At 47.5% G+C, this 18,610-nt stretch overlaps 1 protein-coding gene across 1 annotated transcript in view; it reads left to right on the top strand.

The window, feature by feature from the left end:
- The first annotated feature begins 33 nt into the window (after window positions 1-33).
- Window positions 34-18,610, top strand: part of YARS2 (tyrosyl-tRNA synthetase 2) — a 29,316-nt gene continuing 10,739 nt past the window's right edge. The window contains exons 1-2 of the mRNA XM_082257182.1: window positions 34-788; window positions 14,852-15,019. Coding sequence (XP_082113308.1) covers window positions 43-788; window positions 14,852-15,019 — 914 coding nt within the window. The 5' untranslated portion in view covers window positions 34-42. The remainder of the gene's footprint in view (window positions 789-14,851; window positions 15,020-18,610) is intronic.

Genomic DNA, 18,610 nt, shown 5'->3' with positions numbered 1-18,610 from the left:
CCGTCAGCTGATCCTACCCAAAAGTCTCCGCGCTCCCCAAAGATGGCGGCGCCCGTAATGCATGCTGCCCGCTGGGTGCCCCGGCTCTCCCACTGCCCTGTTCGCCTCATGTCCGCCTTCTCCAACCCGTTAGCGTCCGGGGCCCGGCGGGGGATCTTCAAGGACATGTTCCCGGCGGAGAGCGCCCCCCTGCTACTCCCCGAGCTCCTCTCCTCTGGACCACAGACCGTCTACTGCGGTTTCGACCCCACGGCGGACTCACTGCATGTTGGCAACCTGCTGGCAGTGATGGGCCTGCTACGCTTCTACCGGGCCGGGCACCACGCCATCGCCGTCATCGGCGGAGCCACAGCGCAGATCGGGGATCCGAGTGGGAGGAGCCAGGAGAGGGAACCGCTGGGCGCGGAGCAGCTAGCGGAAAACGTGCGGGGCCTCCGAGAGTGTCTGGACCGTCTCTTCACCAATTCACAGCCGCTGGTCCCTGAGGGCCACAACCGCCCCCCAGGCCGCTTCACCGTCCTGGACAACGCCGCCTGGTACCGGCAATGGCAGGTGGTGGACTTCCTGGGCTCGGTGGGCAGACACTTCCGGATGGGTACTTTGCTGAGCCGACACAGCGTACAGAGCCGCCTCAAATCCCCCGAGGGCATGAGCCTCACCGAGTTCACCTACCAGGTCTTCCAGGCCTACGACTTCTACTACTTGTACAAGAACCATGGCTGCCGGATACAGCTGGGGGGCACCGACCAACTGGGCAACCTCATGTCTGGCCATGACTTTATCCAGAGGTGAGAGCATTGCCATCCACCCCTACGCCTTTGGTGAAACTGAGCGTTCCCGAGAACCCAACCCCTCCAATGCCATTCCACAGGGGGCACCTCCATGAGGGCTATAGAACCGCTGCCACAGTGACTTGGTGTATAACACTGGGGCCCCCTTACGGAGACGTCAGGCACATAACCCCTACCACCACAGGGGTCAAACATATAACCCTGGCCTCTCAACCTCCCTGCAGGGCTCTGATGTAGAACCGCCTGCTCTGCAGAGGGCCGAGGTATAACCCGGGTGCCCGCCTGCTCTGCGGAGGGCCGAGGTATAACCTCCTGGTTTAACCCCGGGCGCCCGCCTGCTCTGCGGAGGGCCGGGGTATAACCCCGGGCGCCCGCCTGCTCTGCGGAGGGCCGAGGTATAACCCCGGGCGCCCGCCTGCTCTGCAGAGGGCCGAGGTATAACCCCGGGCGCCCGCCTGCTCTGCGGAGGGCCGAGGTATAACCCCGGTGCCCGCCTGCTCTGCGGAGGGCCGAGGTATAACCTCCTGGTATAACCCTCTGGTGCTCGCCTGCTCTGCGGAGGGCCGGGGTTTAACCCCGGGTGCCCGCCTGCTCTGCGGAGGGCCGGGGTTTAACCCCGGGTGCCCGCCTGCTCTGCGGAGGGCCGAGGTATAACCCCGGGTGCCCGCCTGCTCTGCAGAGGGCCGAGGTATAACCCCGGGCGCCCGCCTGCTCTACGGAGGGCCGAGGTATAACCCCGGGCGCCCGCCTGCTCTACGGAGGGCCGAGGTATAACCCCGGGCGCCCGCCTGCTCCGCAGAGGGCCGAGGTATGACCCCGGGTGCCCGCCTGCTCCGCAGAGGGCCGGAGGTATAACTGATCACATGTGAAGCACCATGGGGGTTGAAGATCAAGCAGAAGCTGCTTCTTTGGCTGTAAAGGATAGGGGAGTTTCATTCTAAGGGCTCGTTCACATCATGAGTGCATGAACTGTGCAGATTTCACTTGCAGAGGCATCAGTTTACCTCAGTTTTCATGCACGCTGACATCAGTTTTGATGCATGTCAGTTATGTGCCCTATTTACACCAATGTTGATGTCATGTTTGTTTTTTTCCCCATGCAGAAAACTGTATACACGTTGGAGATTCCTGCGTAGAAAAATTCTGCACGTTGTGTGAACAGTGCTCCTAGAGAACCATTGGTTTTTTGTGCCCGTGCAGAAAAAGTGACCTCTCTGCACCAATGTGTGAACGAGGCCTTAGACCAGTGATGGCGAACCTTTGCACCCCAGATGTTTTGGAACTACATTTCCCATGATGCTCAACTTCACTGTAGAGTGCTTGAGCTTCATGGGAAATGTAGTTCCAAAACATCTGGGGTGCAAAGGTTCGCCATCACTGCCTTAGACTGTCAGCAAATTGGCCTCTACAAACTTGTCAGTGCTTAAAAATGGAGAGCATGTGCAGAGGAGGATGAGACAGTGTGTTAGGGCTGCAACTAACGATTAATTTGTCTGTCGACTAATCTATCGATTATTTTTACGATTAGTCGACTAATCTGACGATTATTTAAATTTTTTGTTTTTTTGCTTAATCTAGTGTTCTTTCTTTGATTAGTTAAATAATCCTTTGAATAACTTTACGAAAAATGATACGTACAACTTCTAATATAATATTTCAACTTTTATTAAAGTTTTTCCAAAAAATACTTCAATGTGGTTGAAGTTTCAGTGGCAAAAATAAAATGTAAACAACACTTTAACATCAGGCAGGAATAATGCCATTAATTCAAAACCAAAAGCATTCAAAATGCCATATAAATTATAAAGCACTGCAGTGCTCAACAACACTAACTTGTGCAACTGTGCAAAAATACAAGAGACACATAAAGTGCCAAACACTTTAGGGCATCAGGCATGAAAAATGCCATATCTGCCTAACACTTTAACTTCTTTAAACTACAAGTCAGCTCTCTGCCTTCAGGTAATCTTTTGCTGTATTGGCCATTATTTTTGCACAGTGTTGAGCAGTGCTTTTGTTGGACTAGTTGGCTCCTTTAAAACGTGGTTACTTTTTAGGTATGTTTTTCATATACAGTGTTTGACCAGTATTTTTTTGGTGTGTGTGTTACTTGTAAATGTAAAACATACCTAAAAACTAACAGTTTTAAAGGAGCCAAGTCCAACAAAAAGCAAGCACCGCTCAACACTGTGCAAATTCTAATGGCCAATACTGAGGAAAGATTACCTCAAGGCAGCCAACAGCCATCTTGTAGTTTAAAGAAGTCCAACAATACAACCCAAGAGAGTGCAATAGGTACAGGTTGGGGGCCTGTACCTATAATATAGCATTGCAATGGAGGAAGGTTAGCATATCGACATGCTCTGCAGTTAGGCTTGCTCTTTTTTTAGTCACAATGTTGCCAGCAACTGAGAAAAGCCTTTCAGATGGGGTTGATGTTGCAGGCACAGACAAGTAACTCTTTGCCAGCATGGCCAAGATGGGAAACCTCCCTTCATTTTCCTTCCACCATTTCAGTGGATTGTCTTCCTTTGGAATGGCCTGCTCACTAAAGTACATGTGTATCTCATTCCTCACAACTTCACTGTGAATTTCTGGATCTTGGATGTGACCAGTGTCATCCTCACCATTACTGTGGTGTTCATCTGAATCTGAACCGAGCAAAGAGTCCAACATAGACACTTGCCTCTTTTCTGAAAGTTTCATGTCTGGACTCATTGCACTGGCTGACTGAACCTGTTCCTCACATTGACGTTGATGTGTTTGCTCTTCCTCATATCTTCTTTTCTCTTCAAGAGCAAGAGCTTGGACCTTGAGGTGAACTTTTAAACTATCCTCTGCTGCCAGGAATTTTAGCTTATGGAATCTGGGGTCCAGGGCTGCTGCAATAAGACATATTTCTCTATCGCTCATTGACACACGTAGTCTTCTTGATTCTCAAGAGCTGGGTTATGTTGTCTCCGCAGGAGTAGGACTAGGCAGAAAGACAAAACGTTCTGGCTCCACCTTAGGGGCAGTCCCTGAGGGTATATCCTCCCTCTCTCTGCTACAGGGAATCAGTTTTTTTCTGTCTAGTCAGGAGTAAGGACCTAAGTTCCTTGCTGGGATCTTTTGGTCCTGGCAAGACTTTTTTTCTTTAAGAAAAAGACATTTTTTAGGTAGTTTTCTCCAGTGTTTTTTCCTGTGAGATCTTCAAGCAAAAATGCCGGACTGGGCGACACCTGTGGTCACCCCAGCCGGCCTACGAGCGCGCGCAGACCATGGCATTGCGCTTGGTCGGCCGCGACATATTCAAGTAAGTATGCGGGGCCGGGCGACGGGCTGGATGTTGAGATCCAGTGGTCACCCCGGTTTCTGCCTACGAGCGCGTGCAGACCAGAGCTCCGCGCTGGGTCGGCCGCGACGGAGTCCCAGTGGAGGGACTGACCTTGCGAGTTAAAAGTCTCGCTTGGACGCCAGGTACCAGAGAGTCGAGGCGTCCGGAGTGGTCCACAAACTCCCACCCCGGTGGAGAGGGTATTGTGAAGAGAGGGTGCCTGTCGGTTCGGTATGGTGAGTAAACGTTCCCTTTTTTCCTCGTTATGAGGCAGTATGTATTATGGGCCCCTCCATATATGGTCAGTATATATCTGATACTTACAAGTCCCCCTTGTAATACAGCATGTGTTTGTGGAAAGTGGACTTGGTTTAAGAGCTAACACTCTACCCAGCAGACTGCAACATTACAGCAGACATAGGAGGTATAATCCTACCTTATGTGTAGTGTATCTCCTGTAGATCCATATTTCGCCTCTTAGCAGAGATGCAGGTGGATGTGCTGGGAAAACGATTTTGGCGGTCCGCCGCCATTTTACCGTAGACCGAATGCATGTATGTCCTCAGGTCACGCCGGCCGCCATGTTTTTGGAGTCTTATGTCTCTTCTATGGGGGCGGCCATGTTTTGTGAGCCCAGCTACCTCGTGGAGAGCTGGGAATGCCGGAAGGCGTACACAGGGGGCGGAGCCACGTCCTTCTACCCGGGAAAAAGCAAACAGCTCCTTCCAGTCTGTGTAAGACAGACGCTGACTGCAGTTGGTTGGAAACTGCACTGCATCGGTTGGTGAGCCTTGGGGGTCCCTCTCTCTCTCTGTGGGATCGAGAAGCAGGTACTCTGAGGGGCGCTATTGCGCTAGGGGGAGACACTCAAAAAAAAAAAAGAAAGTTTTTTTGTTTTGCTGGCAAAGGTGTCCTGAATTAACATGGACCCTGCCACTCATGTATCTCCTCCGGATCCCCTCGAGGGGTCTGCGGGATCCTCCAGCACCCCATTGACAATTGAATCATTGTCAGCTATTATGGAAACTTTTGTGTCCCGGGTGGAAGTGGCTTGTCAGGGACAGGGCGCAAGAAAGCGACCCCCGCCTAACCCCATATTATCTGAAACCTCGGATTCAGACTCTGAGCCCATTTCTGCAGTTGCAGGTACTTCATCTGGGATTGGTGTCTCGGGTCCTGTCTCTTCAGACAGTGAGGAGGATGTTTCGGCATCCGCCATAGCCCGAGAGGAAGCGTTGGTAAACGCACTCATTGTATCTGTTCAAGAGACCTTAAGGTTACAGGGTATTCCATCGGAAATAGCTGAAACTGAAATCCCTTTTGGGACTAAAAAACGCATCAAAGTGGCGAAGGTTTTTCCATTGCCCAAATGTTTTGGCAATCCAATCAAAGAAGAATGGCGTCTGCCAAAACGCACTTTTACTATTTCTAAACGCATTGACAGGCGTTATCCGTTTGAGGAAACCCTTATTAAGAAATGGACAGAACCACCTGTGGTGGATTCACCAATTGCTAGATTGAATAAAGCCACGGTTATTCCTTTAGAAGACGCTCCGTCTTTTAAAGATCCAGTGGATCGCAAGATAGAAGCTATGTCTCGCACCATGTTTTCCTTGATTGGATCAGCTTTCAGACCTATAATAGCTATTGGTCTGGTTTCGCAGGCTGTAACTGAATGGACCAAGTGGTTACGCCGGTACTTAGAAGAGGTCCCTCAGGCGGTATCAGATTTGTTGGAACAAATGATACAGGGGTTACAGTTTGTGTGTGATGCGGCGTTAGACGCCACTCCATTATTGGCGCGGGCATCAGTCTCAGCAGTGGTTCTCAGGCGTACACTGTGGCTAAAAGGTTGGTTAGCCGACCAAGGTTCCAAAAAAGCATTGGCTAATATCCCCTTTTCAGGAGAGCGTCTATTTGGAGCCAACTTAGATGAGATCATTAAAGATCTCACGGGTGGAAAGAGCACCTTTTTACCGCAAAATTTTAAAGGTAGAGGAACTCGTCAAAGACGAGGGCCTTCTTTTTCTGCTCACAAGAGGTTTTTTCGTCCCGCGGGTGAAAAAACTAAGTCCTCCAAAGCTCCTGCAGGAGGCGTCAGGGGTCGTTGGTCGGGCAAGCAAAAGCCCGCCCCCTCCAGACCTGAAGATAAACCATCCAAAGCCTGAAGGTGCGCCCCCACCCATAACTGGGGTGGGGGGACGTCTTCGCCGGTTCCCGGATCCATGGCTTTCCAGAATCCCGGACAAATGGGTTTGCGAAGTCATAAGGTCAGGGTACAAGATCGAGTTTCGATCTCTCCCACCGGCGCGATTCTTCCCTTCCAATATCCGACTATCCTCAGATCGTTTAGAAGATCTGCGGAGAGCAGTCACAGATTTACTACAACAAGGAGTGGTAGTCCACGTTCCTTGGACAGAACGGTTTCAAGGGTTTTATTCAAACCTATTTACAATACCCAGGAAAGAGGGCAAAGTGCGTCCAATTCTGGACTTAAGAGCACTCAATTCTTTTGTCAACATAAGAAGATTCAGAATGGAGTCCATTCGCACGGTAGCAGCCTTCCTGCATCCAGGGGATGTCCTAGCGTCCATAGACATCAAGGACGCCTATCTTCACATTCCCATTTTCGCAGGACATCAGCGGTTTCTACGCTTTTCCGTAGAAGAGAACCACTATCAGTTTGTGGCGTTACCTTTCGGTCTCGCCACGGCTCCGCGGGTCTTCACAAAGGTGTTGGCCCCAATGTTGGCACTTCTGCGCCAAAGAGGTATATCGATCCTTGGTTACCTAGACGATCTTCTGCTTCATGCAGAGTCTCCTCAGACCTTGCTACAAAACATAGAAATTACTATGATTTCTTTACAGGAATTCGGGTGGCTGGTGAACCAGCAAAAGTCATTTCTGGTTCCCACCCAGAGGCTCGAATATCTGGGTCTAATTCTAGACACAGTCAGGACAAGAGTTTTTCTTCCGGTAGGGAAACTCCGAAAGATTCAATCAGCAGTCCAGTTGTTACTGTCCAACAGCTGGTCTTCCCTTCGGACTTGCATGAGGGTTCTGGGGTTGATGGTGGCTTCATTCGAAGCAGTCCCTTTTGCCCAGTCCCATACCCGAATTCTTCAGCAAGAGATTCTTCTCAGATGGAATCAGAATCCGGAATCCCTGGACAATCAGATCCGATTGAGCAAACAGACCAGAGAGTCTCTGGTCTGGTGGCTTCGGTCTCCGATGCTCAGCCAGGGAAAGTCATTTCTGCCAATATATTGGACGATAGTGACCACGGATGCCAGTCTATCCGGATGGGGAGGAATTCTCGGTCAGTTATCTGTCCAGGGACTTTGGTCCCCGGAAGAATCCAGGTTACCGATAAATGTATTGGAACTGAGAGCGATCAGACTTTGTCTGATTCACTGGACCGAGCAGCTCCAGGGCAGCCCGGTTCGGATCCAGTCGGACAATGCCACGGCCGTGGCTTATGTCAATCACCAGGGGGGCACCAAGAGTGTCCGAGCGGCCAAAGAAGTGGCTTGCATTCTTCGCTGGGCGGAACGATTTGTTCCAGCAATCTCTGCGGTGTTCATTCCGGGGGTGGAGAATTGGCAGGCAGATTATCTCAGCCGTCAGACCCTGGATCAGGGGGAATGGTCACTCCATCCAGACGTTTTCCACCAGTTGTGCCTACGGTGGGGCACCCCGGATGTGGATCTGTTGGCATCATGATTCAACAGGAAAGTTCAGAGATTCGTGGCTCGCTCCCGCGATCCTCTAGCAGAAACCGCAGACGCACTGATCGCCCCGTGGGGGCAATACCAGCTAATATATGCCTTCCCTCCTCTCGCGTTACTGCCAAGACTTCTTCGCAGGATAGAGGAGGAAGGAATTCCAGTAATCCTGGTAGCTCCGGACTGGCCTCGTCGAGCTTGGTACGCCGACATGGTCAGACTGGTGGCGGACGTCCCGTGGAGACTTCCTCTCAGGGAGGATCTACTGTCTCAGGGACCGATCTTCCATCCTGCTTTACGATCGCTGGCTTTAACGGCCTGGCTATTGAGACCCAGGTGCTGAAGGACAAAGGTTTGTCAGCTTCAGTTATTCCTACTCTAGTTGAAGCAAGGAAAGCGACTTCCAGAAAGATTTATCATTGCACATGGAAGTCCTACATTGCATGGTGTGAACCTTTGGGGTTCCGTCCTCGGTCTTATTCGATTAGTCGAATATTGGCTTTTCTGCAACAAGGGGTTGAGCAGAAACTGGTCTTGAGTACTATCAAGGGTCAGGTCTCAGCATTAGCCATCTTCTTTCAGAAGCCTTTGGCTACTCATTCCTTGGTGCGGAATTTCATCCAGGGGGTGCGACATCTGGCTCCGCCAGTGCACGCGCCGTTACCCCCCTGGGATCTTAATTTAGTGTTGTCGGTTCTTCAGAAACCTCCCTTTGAAGATATTAGGGAGATTCCTCTACCCACGTTGTCCCAGAAGGTGGCCTTCTTGGTGGCTATTACTTCTGCACGCAGGGTGTCAGAACTGGCCGCATTATCTTGTCGTTCACCATATCTGGTGGTTCATAGAGATAAGGTGGTTCTTCGTCCGAATCCATCCTTCCTACCAAAAGTGGTTTCAGAATTTCATCTGAATGAAGAAATTGTATTACCTTCCCTGTGTCCTAAGCCCAGTCATCCTCGGGAGTTTGCTTTACACTCCTTGGATGTAGTCCGGGCGATCAGGGTATACTTGAAAACGACAGACTCGTTTCGCAAGACGGATTCACTTTTTGTGATCCCAGATGGACCCAAAAAGGGGTTGCCTGCATCTGCCGCGACCATTTTCAGATGGATCAGACAGACGGTAGTACAGGCTTATTCTATTAAGGGTCAGGAGCCCCCGTTCCCTGTTAAGGCGCACTCCACTCGGGCACTTAGTGCGTCATGGGCCTTTCGCCATCAGGCGTCAGTGGTCCAGGTGTGCAAGGCGGCTACCTGGTCGTCGGTGCATACCTTTACTAAACATTATAAAGTTGATGTAATGGCATCGTCTGATGCCTCGTTTGGCCGCAAGGTTTTGCAGGCCGCAATTTGAGGAGACCAGTGGTCTACCTCGAGGGTTTTTTCCGTTGGAAAATTTTTCTTTAGTCTCATTCTTTGTTTATAATGAGCCTTTAAAAACTTCTAGTTTGGCACCGGTTGGGCCTTCTAGATTGGATTTGATTTTGTCAATCCCACCCCTCATTTGTGGCACTGCTTCTGGATGTCCCAGCTCTTGAGAATCAAGAAGACTACGTCTGTCAATGAGCGATAGAGAAAAATGGATTTTTGTAAGATCTTACCGTAAAATCCTTTTCTCTTAAGCTCATTGACAGACGTAGTACCCGCCCCTCTATCATTGAGTTGGGTTGGGTTAAATTCTCTGTACTGCTTTAAAACAGAACTGATTCCCTGTAGCAGAGAGAGGGAGGATATACCCTCAGGGACTGCCCCTAAGGTGGAGCCAGAACGTTTTGTCTTTCTGCCTAGTCCTACTCCTGCGGAGACAACATAACCCAGCTCTTGAGAATCAAGAAGACTACGTCTGTCAATGAGCTTAAGAGAAAAGGATTTTACGGTAAGATCTTACAAAAATCCATTTATTTTCTCCTCCGTCATCTCTGAATTTAGTTTCCCTCTCCTATCTTGTGGTCATCTCCTGTGTAGCAACATTTTGGAAAGCCTTGACTGCCGCTATCTCGCAAATTGTGCTCTGTATGGATTTCTGGAGGCCTTTTACCAAAGGAGGTAGAGCGGAACCAGTCACATAGGACTCTCCACTCAAGAAAACAGTAGCACACTCAAAAGGCTTCAAGACTTGTTCCACTTCCTCAAGTAAGCTCCACTGATCATGTTTTAAATCCAGGAAGCGATTCCCTCGTGGTGTGACATCAGGATCGGAAAGTGTGGCAGTCACAGGCCACCTCTGTTCAAGCAGGCAACTGATCATGTGTAAAGTACTGTTCCATCTTACAGATACATCATTTATTAGTGCATGATCAGGGGTACCCATTTGTTGTTGCTTTGCTTTAAGCTTTGTAGTGGCCAGCTCACTTTTTTTAAAATGTTCCACAAGGCACTTCGCAGCCCTCAGTGTCTTGCTGATCTGGGGATCCCTCAGGGCATGGTTGACAACTAGCTGCAATGTATGACCAGCACACCTGAGAGAAGAGATGCCAGGATGCTTTTCTTCCAAAATACGCAGAGCAGCGACAACATTTGAAGCATTATCATGAACAACTGCAATTACATTGGCCATGGATATCTCAAACTTCTCAGCTGCTTTTTCCACCCAGTTAGCAATGTTTTCAGCTGTGTGGCGATCTTCAAGTGGCATAGTGGTCAGATTGTAGGATGTAAGCTTCCAGTCTTCATTAATGAAGTGGCATGTGACACCCAAGTATGCCTCTGTGGCAATACTGGTCCATGCGTCTGTGGTGAGAGCCATTTTGGATTTGACATCTTTGATTGACGCTTTCAATCTTTCAAAATTCTCCTCATATTTCCTCTCCATCAGCTTTGTGTAATGGGACCTGGAGGGAAGTGTGTATCCTGGGTAAAATGTGCTGATCATCTCACGAAATCCTTGACCGTCTACAATAGAAAGAGGTCTCATATCTTTTACAATCATGTTGAGTATGCTATTGGTAAGTGTAATGGCCACTTGGGGTGTGCAAGCAGTGACATCCTTTTTATGAAAGAAAAAATCTTGTACACAGCTTTGCCTCTTCCTGAGAAAAACAACAATAATAATAATTAATAATAATAATAATAATTAATAACATTACCAATTTACACATCTATGAATGCTCAGCCTCAACGCTAACAATATTAATTGTATTTTTTCTAGTAGAATTTTGAGATATCCATGGCCAATGTTGTAATTAATAATGCTGCAGAGTGCATTCACAGTCAAAATAGCGCTCAGGTGTGCTGGTGGTCATGGTCAGATCATTGCACTTGTTGTCAATCATGACCTGAGGGATCCACAAGACAGACACTGAGGGCTGCAAATGCAAAATGCCTTGTAGTGAGCTGGCCCGGCCTAAGCAATCATCAGTTTTTTTTTTTTCATATTGTTGAAATTAGTAGTACTAGTACTTACAAAGATGGCTCGTCCTTTGTGGTCAGTGCGCCAGGATGCTTTCTTCTGAGGTGCTCATGCATAGCAGTTGTGCTGCCGTGGTATGCCATTTCACTTTTGCAAAGGGAACAGAGGACCATTTTATTTGGCCTCTGCTGAAAGTATTCCCATACCCTTGATGACCGTGATCGGGCTCTCGCTGTCTTTTGTACTGGTGGTGTGCTGCTGGAACTGCTGCTGGAAGCCTTTTGTACTCTGCTGCTGGACGTGGAACCGCTGCTGCTGCTGGCTTTTTCTCCCCCAGGATCAGATGTCGCCATTACCGCTGCTGTTCCGCTATTTTAATGCAACTCGCGCGAGATGCGTGTGACGTCACGTGCTGACGCGTCAACGCTTTTTTCGCACGTCGACGATTTTTTGTAGTCGACTACGTCGACGCGTCGTGGCAGCCCTACAGTGTGTTAATTAATTTTAAACAGTATAGGGGCGGCACAGTGCTGAAGTGGCTAGCACTTTCACCAAGCAGCAAGAGGGTCGCTGGTTCGAATCCCAACCACGACACTACCTGCCTGGAGTTTGCATGTTCTCCCTGTGCCTGCATGGGTTTCCTCCGGGTACTCCGGTTTCCTCCTACACTCCAAAGACATGCTGGTTAGTGCGTCACTCTAAACATCACCTCCTTCCCTGACAATTGCACTAATGCCCCCCCCCCCCCCCTGCTTCTCTGAGTGAAAAAGACGGCCACTCCTCTTAAAAGCAATCCACACAGATTTATTTTCAGAGGCAATTGACTGGTAGTGTAGATATGTCGCCTCTTCACCTGTTTTAACCCCCTGAATACAGCAGCACGGACCCTTTTATTTGAATGGGTTGCGTTTGATAAGTAGTAGTGGGTTGTAATTCTTGAGTATGTGCTTAAATTATGCCTGGCTTGTAGGGCCCCAGTGCATTACTGACCCAGGGTCACAAGATACTAAGATTGCCCTGGATGTCTGGGCGAGAAGTTTAAAGCCCAACAGTAGAGATAGACTCGGGCGTGTTCCAGTTCCCACATGCCCGATCCCGCCAGGACCTGACATTGCACACCGCTAATCACAGGCACTGAAACATTTCCCGATCTGTGAAGCTGCGAATCGAGAATGGTCTCGGTGCCTTTTATTAGAGGTGTGAAATGTCGGCTTCCTGGTGGGAACTCGAACATGACCAAGCCCATCTCTACCCAACAGCCAGAAGAGGAAAGCTGCCAATGCCTCTCCATCCATTCACAGGTGAATAGGCAAAGCTGAGAGGCATAACTGTACCTGTGTTGTGCACTGTAAAGATACAATTCAGAGCTACATAAGAGGAGTTTTGTCATTAAAAATAAAGCTTTGTTAAAAAAAAAAACTGGCTCCTAACTTTTTTAGCTGGCTCCCAGATTAAAAGCAAATTTGTCAAGCAAGGACATCCCTGCGCACGCCTAGATTGTACTCGGGGCTTGGTTGTCTGGCCAGAGAGGATAGGCGACATAAACTAGTGTTTTTACCCTAGTGTCGGGAGGATACTATGTACTGTACATGTGAATGGATTCATATATTTTAATAAAAAAAGCCTGGTTTCAACGGTCTTACAATATGGGAGCTTCCTTTTCTAGATCTCTCCACGTATGACGGGGTTATGTGAGTGGAGTTATTGATATACAGCCGCGTCTGTGGTGGAATCAGTTACACAGTGGATCTATTTGGCACATTAGCTGGTTTATAATTTTTCCAGCATGTATTTCTGATGAGTTTAATGTGGAGGTTGGAGGATCACACTGGGCGATGCACAGTGGCACGAGAACACTTGTGTGAAGATCTAACACGTTTACATGCAGCACGTCATTTGTATGTTGTTGGGACTTTATTATTGGAAATAACGGTCTTTTTTCTATTTTCAATAAAATGTGTATTGCACTTTATATATTTTTGGTAGATTTTTTTTTTGGCACATTATATTTTGCTTTGACGGAATAGTTTTGCACTTCAGCATATATGTATATGTGATATGTTTTGCACATTTCATTTGATGCTATATTTGCTTATTTTTGCACTAGCACTTTATAACTTTTTTGTATTGTGATACATTACAGAATTTGTATATTTTACCTCACTTGGGGGGGGGGGGGGGGATGGAGTAGAAGGGATTAGCGCTTTTTTTTTTTTTTTTATATGATTATTATTCAATAATCTATCAAAATTAGGGTAGCAGCTGTCCAGTTTAGTTTTTTTTAGGCTTTTAGTGGGCCATTGAGAGCTGTGGGGCTGTTGTATATAGTTTTTGATTTTCTGTTTTTGGTCTACAAACACTTTAAAAAGAGAAGTTTGGGTTTATAAAAAAACAACTTTTATACTCAGGTGGATGCAACATCGATCTGATGCTGCATCTGTCTCCCTGCAGCTTCTAAGAACTGAGCGATCAAAGACTGATTGCTCAGTTCTCAGTCTTCAGTGAGCAGAGAGCCGGTCTGTCACTGGCTCTTTGCTCTGCCCCTCCAGCGCTCACTGGAGCACTGGGCTGTGCAGGGGGCATGAGCGGCTGGCCCAGATTTCAACAAGCGGCTCGTTGAGAGGCTGAGCCAGCTGCTGGTCCAGGCACCTGGGTGGATCCCAACTGTAAAGTTTGAATCGACCAAGAGCTTGGACCAGCTGAGTGACGTCAGCTGACAGCGGGCTTATTCCTTAGCTTTGTGAACTGAGCCTATGGTATTGAAGGGTTGTCCACCACCTCAATAAATAATATTGTTGCGCCAAGTGAATATATCAATCAATGTGTCAAAATGATTTTAAATCAAATATCAAATCAATCTTAATCAATCTTAATAAATCAACTCGCTAAAGAAGTCTCTGACGCAACGCGTACGGGGGAGGAGCCTGCTCGGAGTACGTTGATTCCTGGAGGTGTACAGAGAGCTGTTTATGACGCTGTAAGCCCGCACTGCTTTAAGTGCTTTTCAATATAAGTGGAATTTCATCTGTTTGAGAGGGAATAAATAGCTTTATTAAAACAGAGAGCATTAGATCTTCTTTTCTTTTTACACCGGATTCCTAGTCTATACGGAGGGATAGCTGGAGGCGGTGAAAGGAAGGGCATCAGGCTGCTATACATATATCCCAAAGTGTGTTTGACTCTCAGGAGTCTAATCCTAAGGTGAGCTGCTTATCTTGCACCATTCACTGGGAGCACTTGGAGTGAAGCATGCAGCACTTTAATTTGTGATCACAGATGAAGATTGATTTGTTAATTTTTGATTCACTATTAATTGGGACTATTAAGATCACTGGATATCACTAATAATAGAGTTGATTTATTAAGATTGATTTGATATTTGATTTAAAATGATTTTGACACATTGATATATTCACTTGGCGCAACAATATTATTTATTGATTTGTCACTGGTGTTTTGTTTTGTGTTTAGCACTGATTGTTCGCAGCCTTGTGTGCACTATTGAATTTTTTTTAATTTATGGTTTGTGCTGATTATTATTTTATTACCTGTTTACCACATCAATCCCTTGCCTGAGCCAGCTACTGTATACATGGAATACATACATAGATCTGCTGGCATTGTAGGGATTTGCCCTCAGTCTCTGAATATTTGTCTTTTTCATCCCGCAGGACCACAGGAGAAGATGTATTTGGGATCACCATGCCTCTCATCACAAGCACTACTGGAGATAAGTTGGGGAAGTCAGCAGGGAATGCTTTGTGGCTGACCAGACCCAGGACCTCTCCATTTGAACTGTATCAGTTTTTCGTCCGGCAACAGGACAGCTGTGTAGAGCGGTGAGGGTCACCCTTAAATTTGTAAGGCCTTTCCTGTAAATCACAGTTTTATCAACTTTTTTTCAATGCTGTGGTACCCAGCAGAAGCTTAAACCTGGCTACATAATTAGAAAATGTTAAAAGTAAATGCTGCAAAGATGAATTTATGTGATTTGTTAATACAATGTTTAAGTGTTTTTAAAAATGCATAGTTCACAATTACCAATACATTGCCTGTGCAGATAAGGCTTGTTTGTAGATAAAAAGAAATTGTGCAGCTTTGACCAGAATTGCCTAATGCCCTTCCTCTAGGTGTAGGCCATTTACGTACCTCATGAAACTTTACCGGAAAACTCCTAGGATGTTGCTAAAAGAGGCCCTGATTCAGAGCCCCTTTACATGCTCTTTCCCCTGATGCTGTAGCTCTGAGCTCAGCATTTGAGAGTGAAGGTGAACAGTAATAGCTGGGCAACACCCTGTAAGGCTTCAGGAGGTATGTGAATGGTTTACCCCTATAGCAAAGACATTTTTCAACTGAGTCGGAGCTGCCCAGTTTATCTACAGATGCCCCCTATCTGCTTAGGCAGTTTTTGGCAAAGGTGAACTAACCCTTTCAGCTAACTTTTTTTTGGATACAGAGGTGAGGAGGACTTTTGCAGTTGTCTGCTTTGAATTCTATCTGTTAGACTGCTATTTCCCTTCTCTATTTGTCCTGGTGTCAATGGAATGGAAAGTGATGGGGAAATCAATCAATGGAGGGATCCTTATCCAGAGATAAGTCTTTGTTGAGCTAGAACTTTGAAGAAGTAGAACTAAAGGCAAAACATTTTTTATTTTTTTTTTGGATGGGATGGTTATAACTGATGTGGTGTTTTTTTTTTTTTTTTTTTTTTTCACCTATGTCTCTTTGGGAAGATTTTCCCTTCACTTTCTGTGTCATAGCCAAAATAGGAAGTGAGAGGAAATCCCTCCAAAGTGAGGGAATCCCTTGCTGTCACCAGGCCTTAAGCCTGGTACACACTGTGAGTTTATCGTTCAACCCAGCAGGCTAAACAAAAATAACTGAAGAGCACAGGTGGAGCCACTGCACTAACATCGCATAGTTATTATAGCGGCTTCTCCTGAGCTCTTCAGTTTTTTTCATTCAGCCCGCTAAGCTATTGTTTTCTGACAGGGGGACATACCCCCACCAGAGCACACCAGTCAGTACTCTCAGCCATTGGCTGAGAGCGCTGATCGGCGGACCTTTTTCGGTCATGCCCCTGTGATAGAAGCCGGGTTCTATTGAACTGCCCGATGCCGTCCGATATTCAGCCCATTTGTACAGCCCTTTAGTGTCCCCATTGGAAGATTTCCCCTCTGTTCTGGGGACAACCCAACTTTTGGGATTTTCTTTTACTTTCACTTTAAATGATAATGGTAAACGTGACAGAGAGGGTAAATCTCCCTAACGGGGACACAGACAGTATCAAATGCTGACCAGTGTGCTAATTCTTTTACATTCTATCTAAAACTAAAATCTTTAGTTAAAATATACCTCTAAAAAGATGTGACCTTATTAGTTTTCATTTCACATCGCAAGTATGCCCAGCCATTGGTGGGAGGGATTACTCAGGCGACAGATTTCCTATTCTTTGCTGATTTGTCACCCCCCCCCCCCCAAGAGTCCTTGGGGGCAGAACCGTTTGATCCAGCCCTCTCTGCCGTACACATTCCCGGAATGGAAAACTGGCAGGCGGATTACCTCAGTCGGCAGGCGCTGGCTCAAGGGGAGTGGTCCCTTCATCCAGAGGTGTTTCATCAGTTCTGTCTCAGGTGGGGCATCCCTGAGGTGGATCTGTTGGTGTCTCTGCTCAACAGAAAGGTGCAGAGGTTTGTGGCTCAGTCACGGGATCCTCTGGTGGACGCCAGGGATGCGCTGGTGGCCCCAAGGGGTCAGTATCATCTGATTTAGGCCTTCCCTCCTCTTAAGCTTCTGCCAAGACTTCTACGCAGGATCGAGGCAGAAGGGATTCCGGTCATCTTAGTGGCAGTGGACTGGCCCCGCCGGACTTGGTACGCTGATCTGGTGCAGCTGGTCGCCGTCGTTGATTTGAAGCTTCCTTTCAGGGAGGATCTGCTGTCCCAAGGATCAATCTTCCATCCTGCTTTACAGTTGCTGGCTTTGACTGCTTGGCTGTTGAATGCCAGGTGCTGATGGATAGAAGTTTGTCTGAGTTGGTGATTCCAACGCTGTTAAAAACGAGGAAATCTACCATTGTACATGGAAGATGTACATTGCGTGGTGTGAGTCTCTTGGGGTTCATCCTTGCTCTTTTTTTTTTTCAGTGGCTCGGATCTTGACCTTCCTTCAACGGGGGGATGAGCAGAAACTGGCCTTGAGTACTATCAAGGGTCAGGTGTCGGCCTTAGTGGTCTTCTTACAACTGCCCTTGGCCACATATTCCCTGGTGCATACTTTTCTTCAGGGAGTTAACCCCTCCAGTGCGGTCTCTGTTGCCGCCTTGGGACCTCAACTTGGTGCTCTCAGTCCTCCAGAAGCCTCCTTTTGAGAATCTTTAGGAAATTCCCCTGCTTACACTGTCCCAGAAGGTGGCCTTTTTGGGGGCTTTCACCTCTGTGCGCAGGGTGTCCTAATTGGCGGCATTACCTTGCCACCTTACTTGGTGGTTCACAGAGATAAGGTGGTTCTTCACCCCTCTCCGTTGTTCCTTTCTCAGGTTGTCTCTGATTTTAATTTGAATAAAGACATTGTGTTGCCTTCCCTGTGTCCCAGGCCAAAACATCCAAAGGAAATTGCTTTGCATGCCTTAGATTTGGTCTGGGTGATTAGGGTGTACCTGCCAGCTACGCAGTCTTTAAGGAAATCGGTCATTATTTAGGGATGGGCCTCGGAAAGGGTTGTCCGCTTCCTCTGCAACCATTTCCAGATGGATCAGACAGACGGTGATTCAGGCCTATTCCATCAAGGGTCAGGTTCCTCCTTTCCCTGTCAAGGCGCACTCTACTCGGGGGCTCAGTGCCTCCTGGGCCTTCTGTCATCCGGTGTCTGTGACGCAGGTTTGCAAGACGGCCACCTGGTCGTCACTGCACACTTTCACAAAGTTCTATAAAGTGGATGTGTTGGCATCTGCGGATGCTTACTTTTGGCTGCAAGGTTTTGCAGGCTGCTGTTTAGAGGACCTGGTCCTCTTTGAGGGTATATTGTTTTTTTGGTTGAGCTCCTGTTTACCTGGTTAGCTATAGTTAGCCTTGGGAATTTCTTTTTCGCTGTTTCCACCCCTCAAGCTTTGGGATGTCCCGATGGTTAACAAGATCGGGAGCTGTGTCTGTCAATAAACATCAGAGAAATGGATTTTATGGTAAGTCAAAAATCCAATTACTCCAAAATTGAATGTCAAAAACAAATGAAGTGTTGGAAGTAATTTCAAACAACATTCATCAAATCTCTGGTGGCAGACATGTACTGATACAATTATTCTATTGTACCAGTGTATGGCCAGCTTTAAGCACTGCTTTGCTTCCACTGCACACAGGTATCTCCCCCCCCCCCCCCTCCCATCCTTGTACCTGCCTAACAAAAGAAGTAGCAGCATCCTCCACTCTATTTTT

Source organism: Pelophylax lessonae, assembly GCF_965119305.1.
Source record: "Pelophylax lessonae genome assembly, chromosome: 4".
In the NCBI taxonomy this organism is placed as follows: domain Eukaryota; kingdom Metazoa; phylum Chordata; class Amphibia; order Anura; family Ranidae; genus Pelophylax; species Pelophylax lessonae.
The sequence above is the reverse complement of the archived record's forward strand: the minus strand, read 5'-3'. Positions and strand labels throughout refer to the sequence as shown.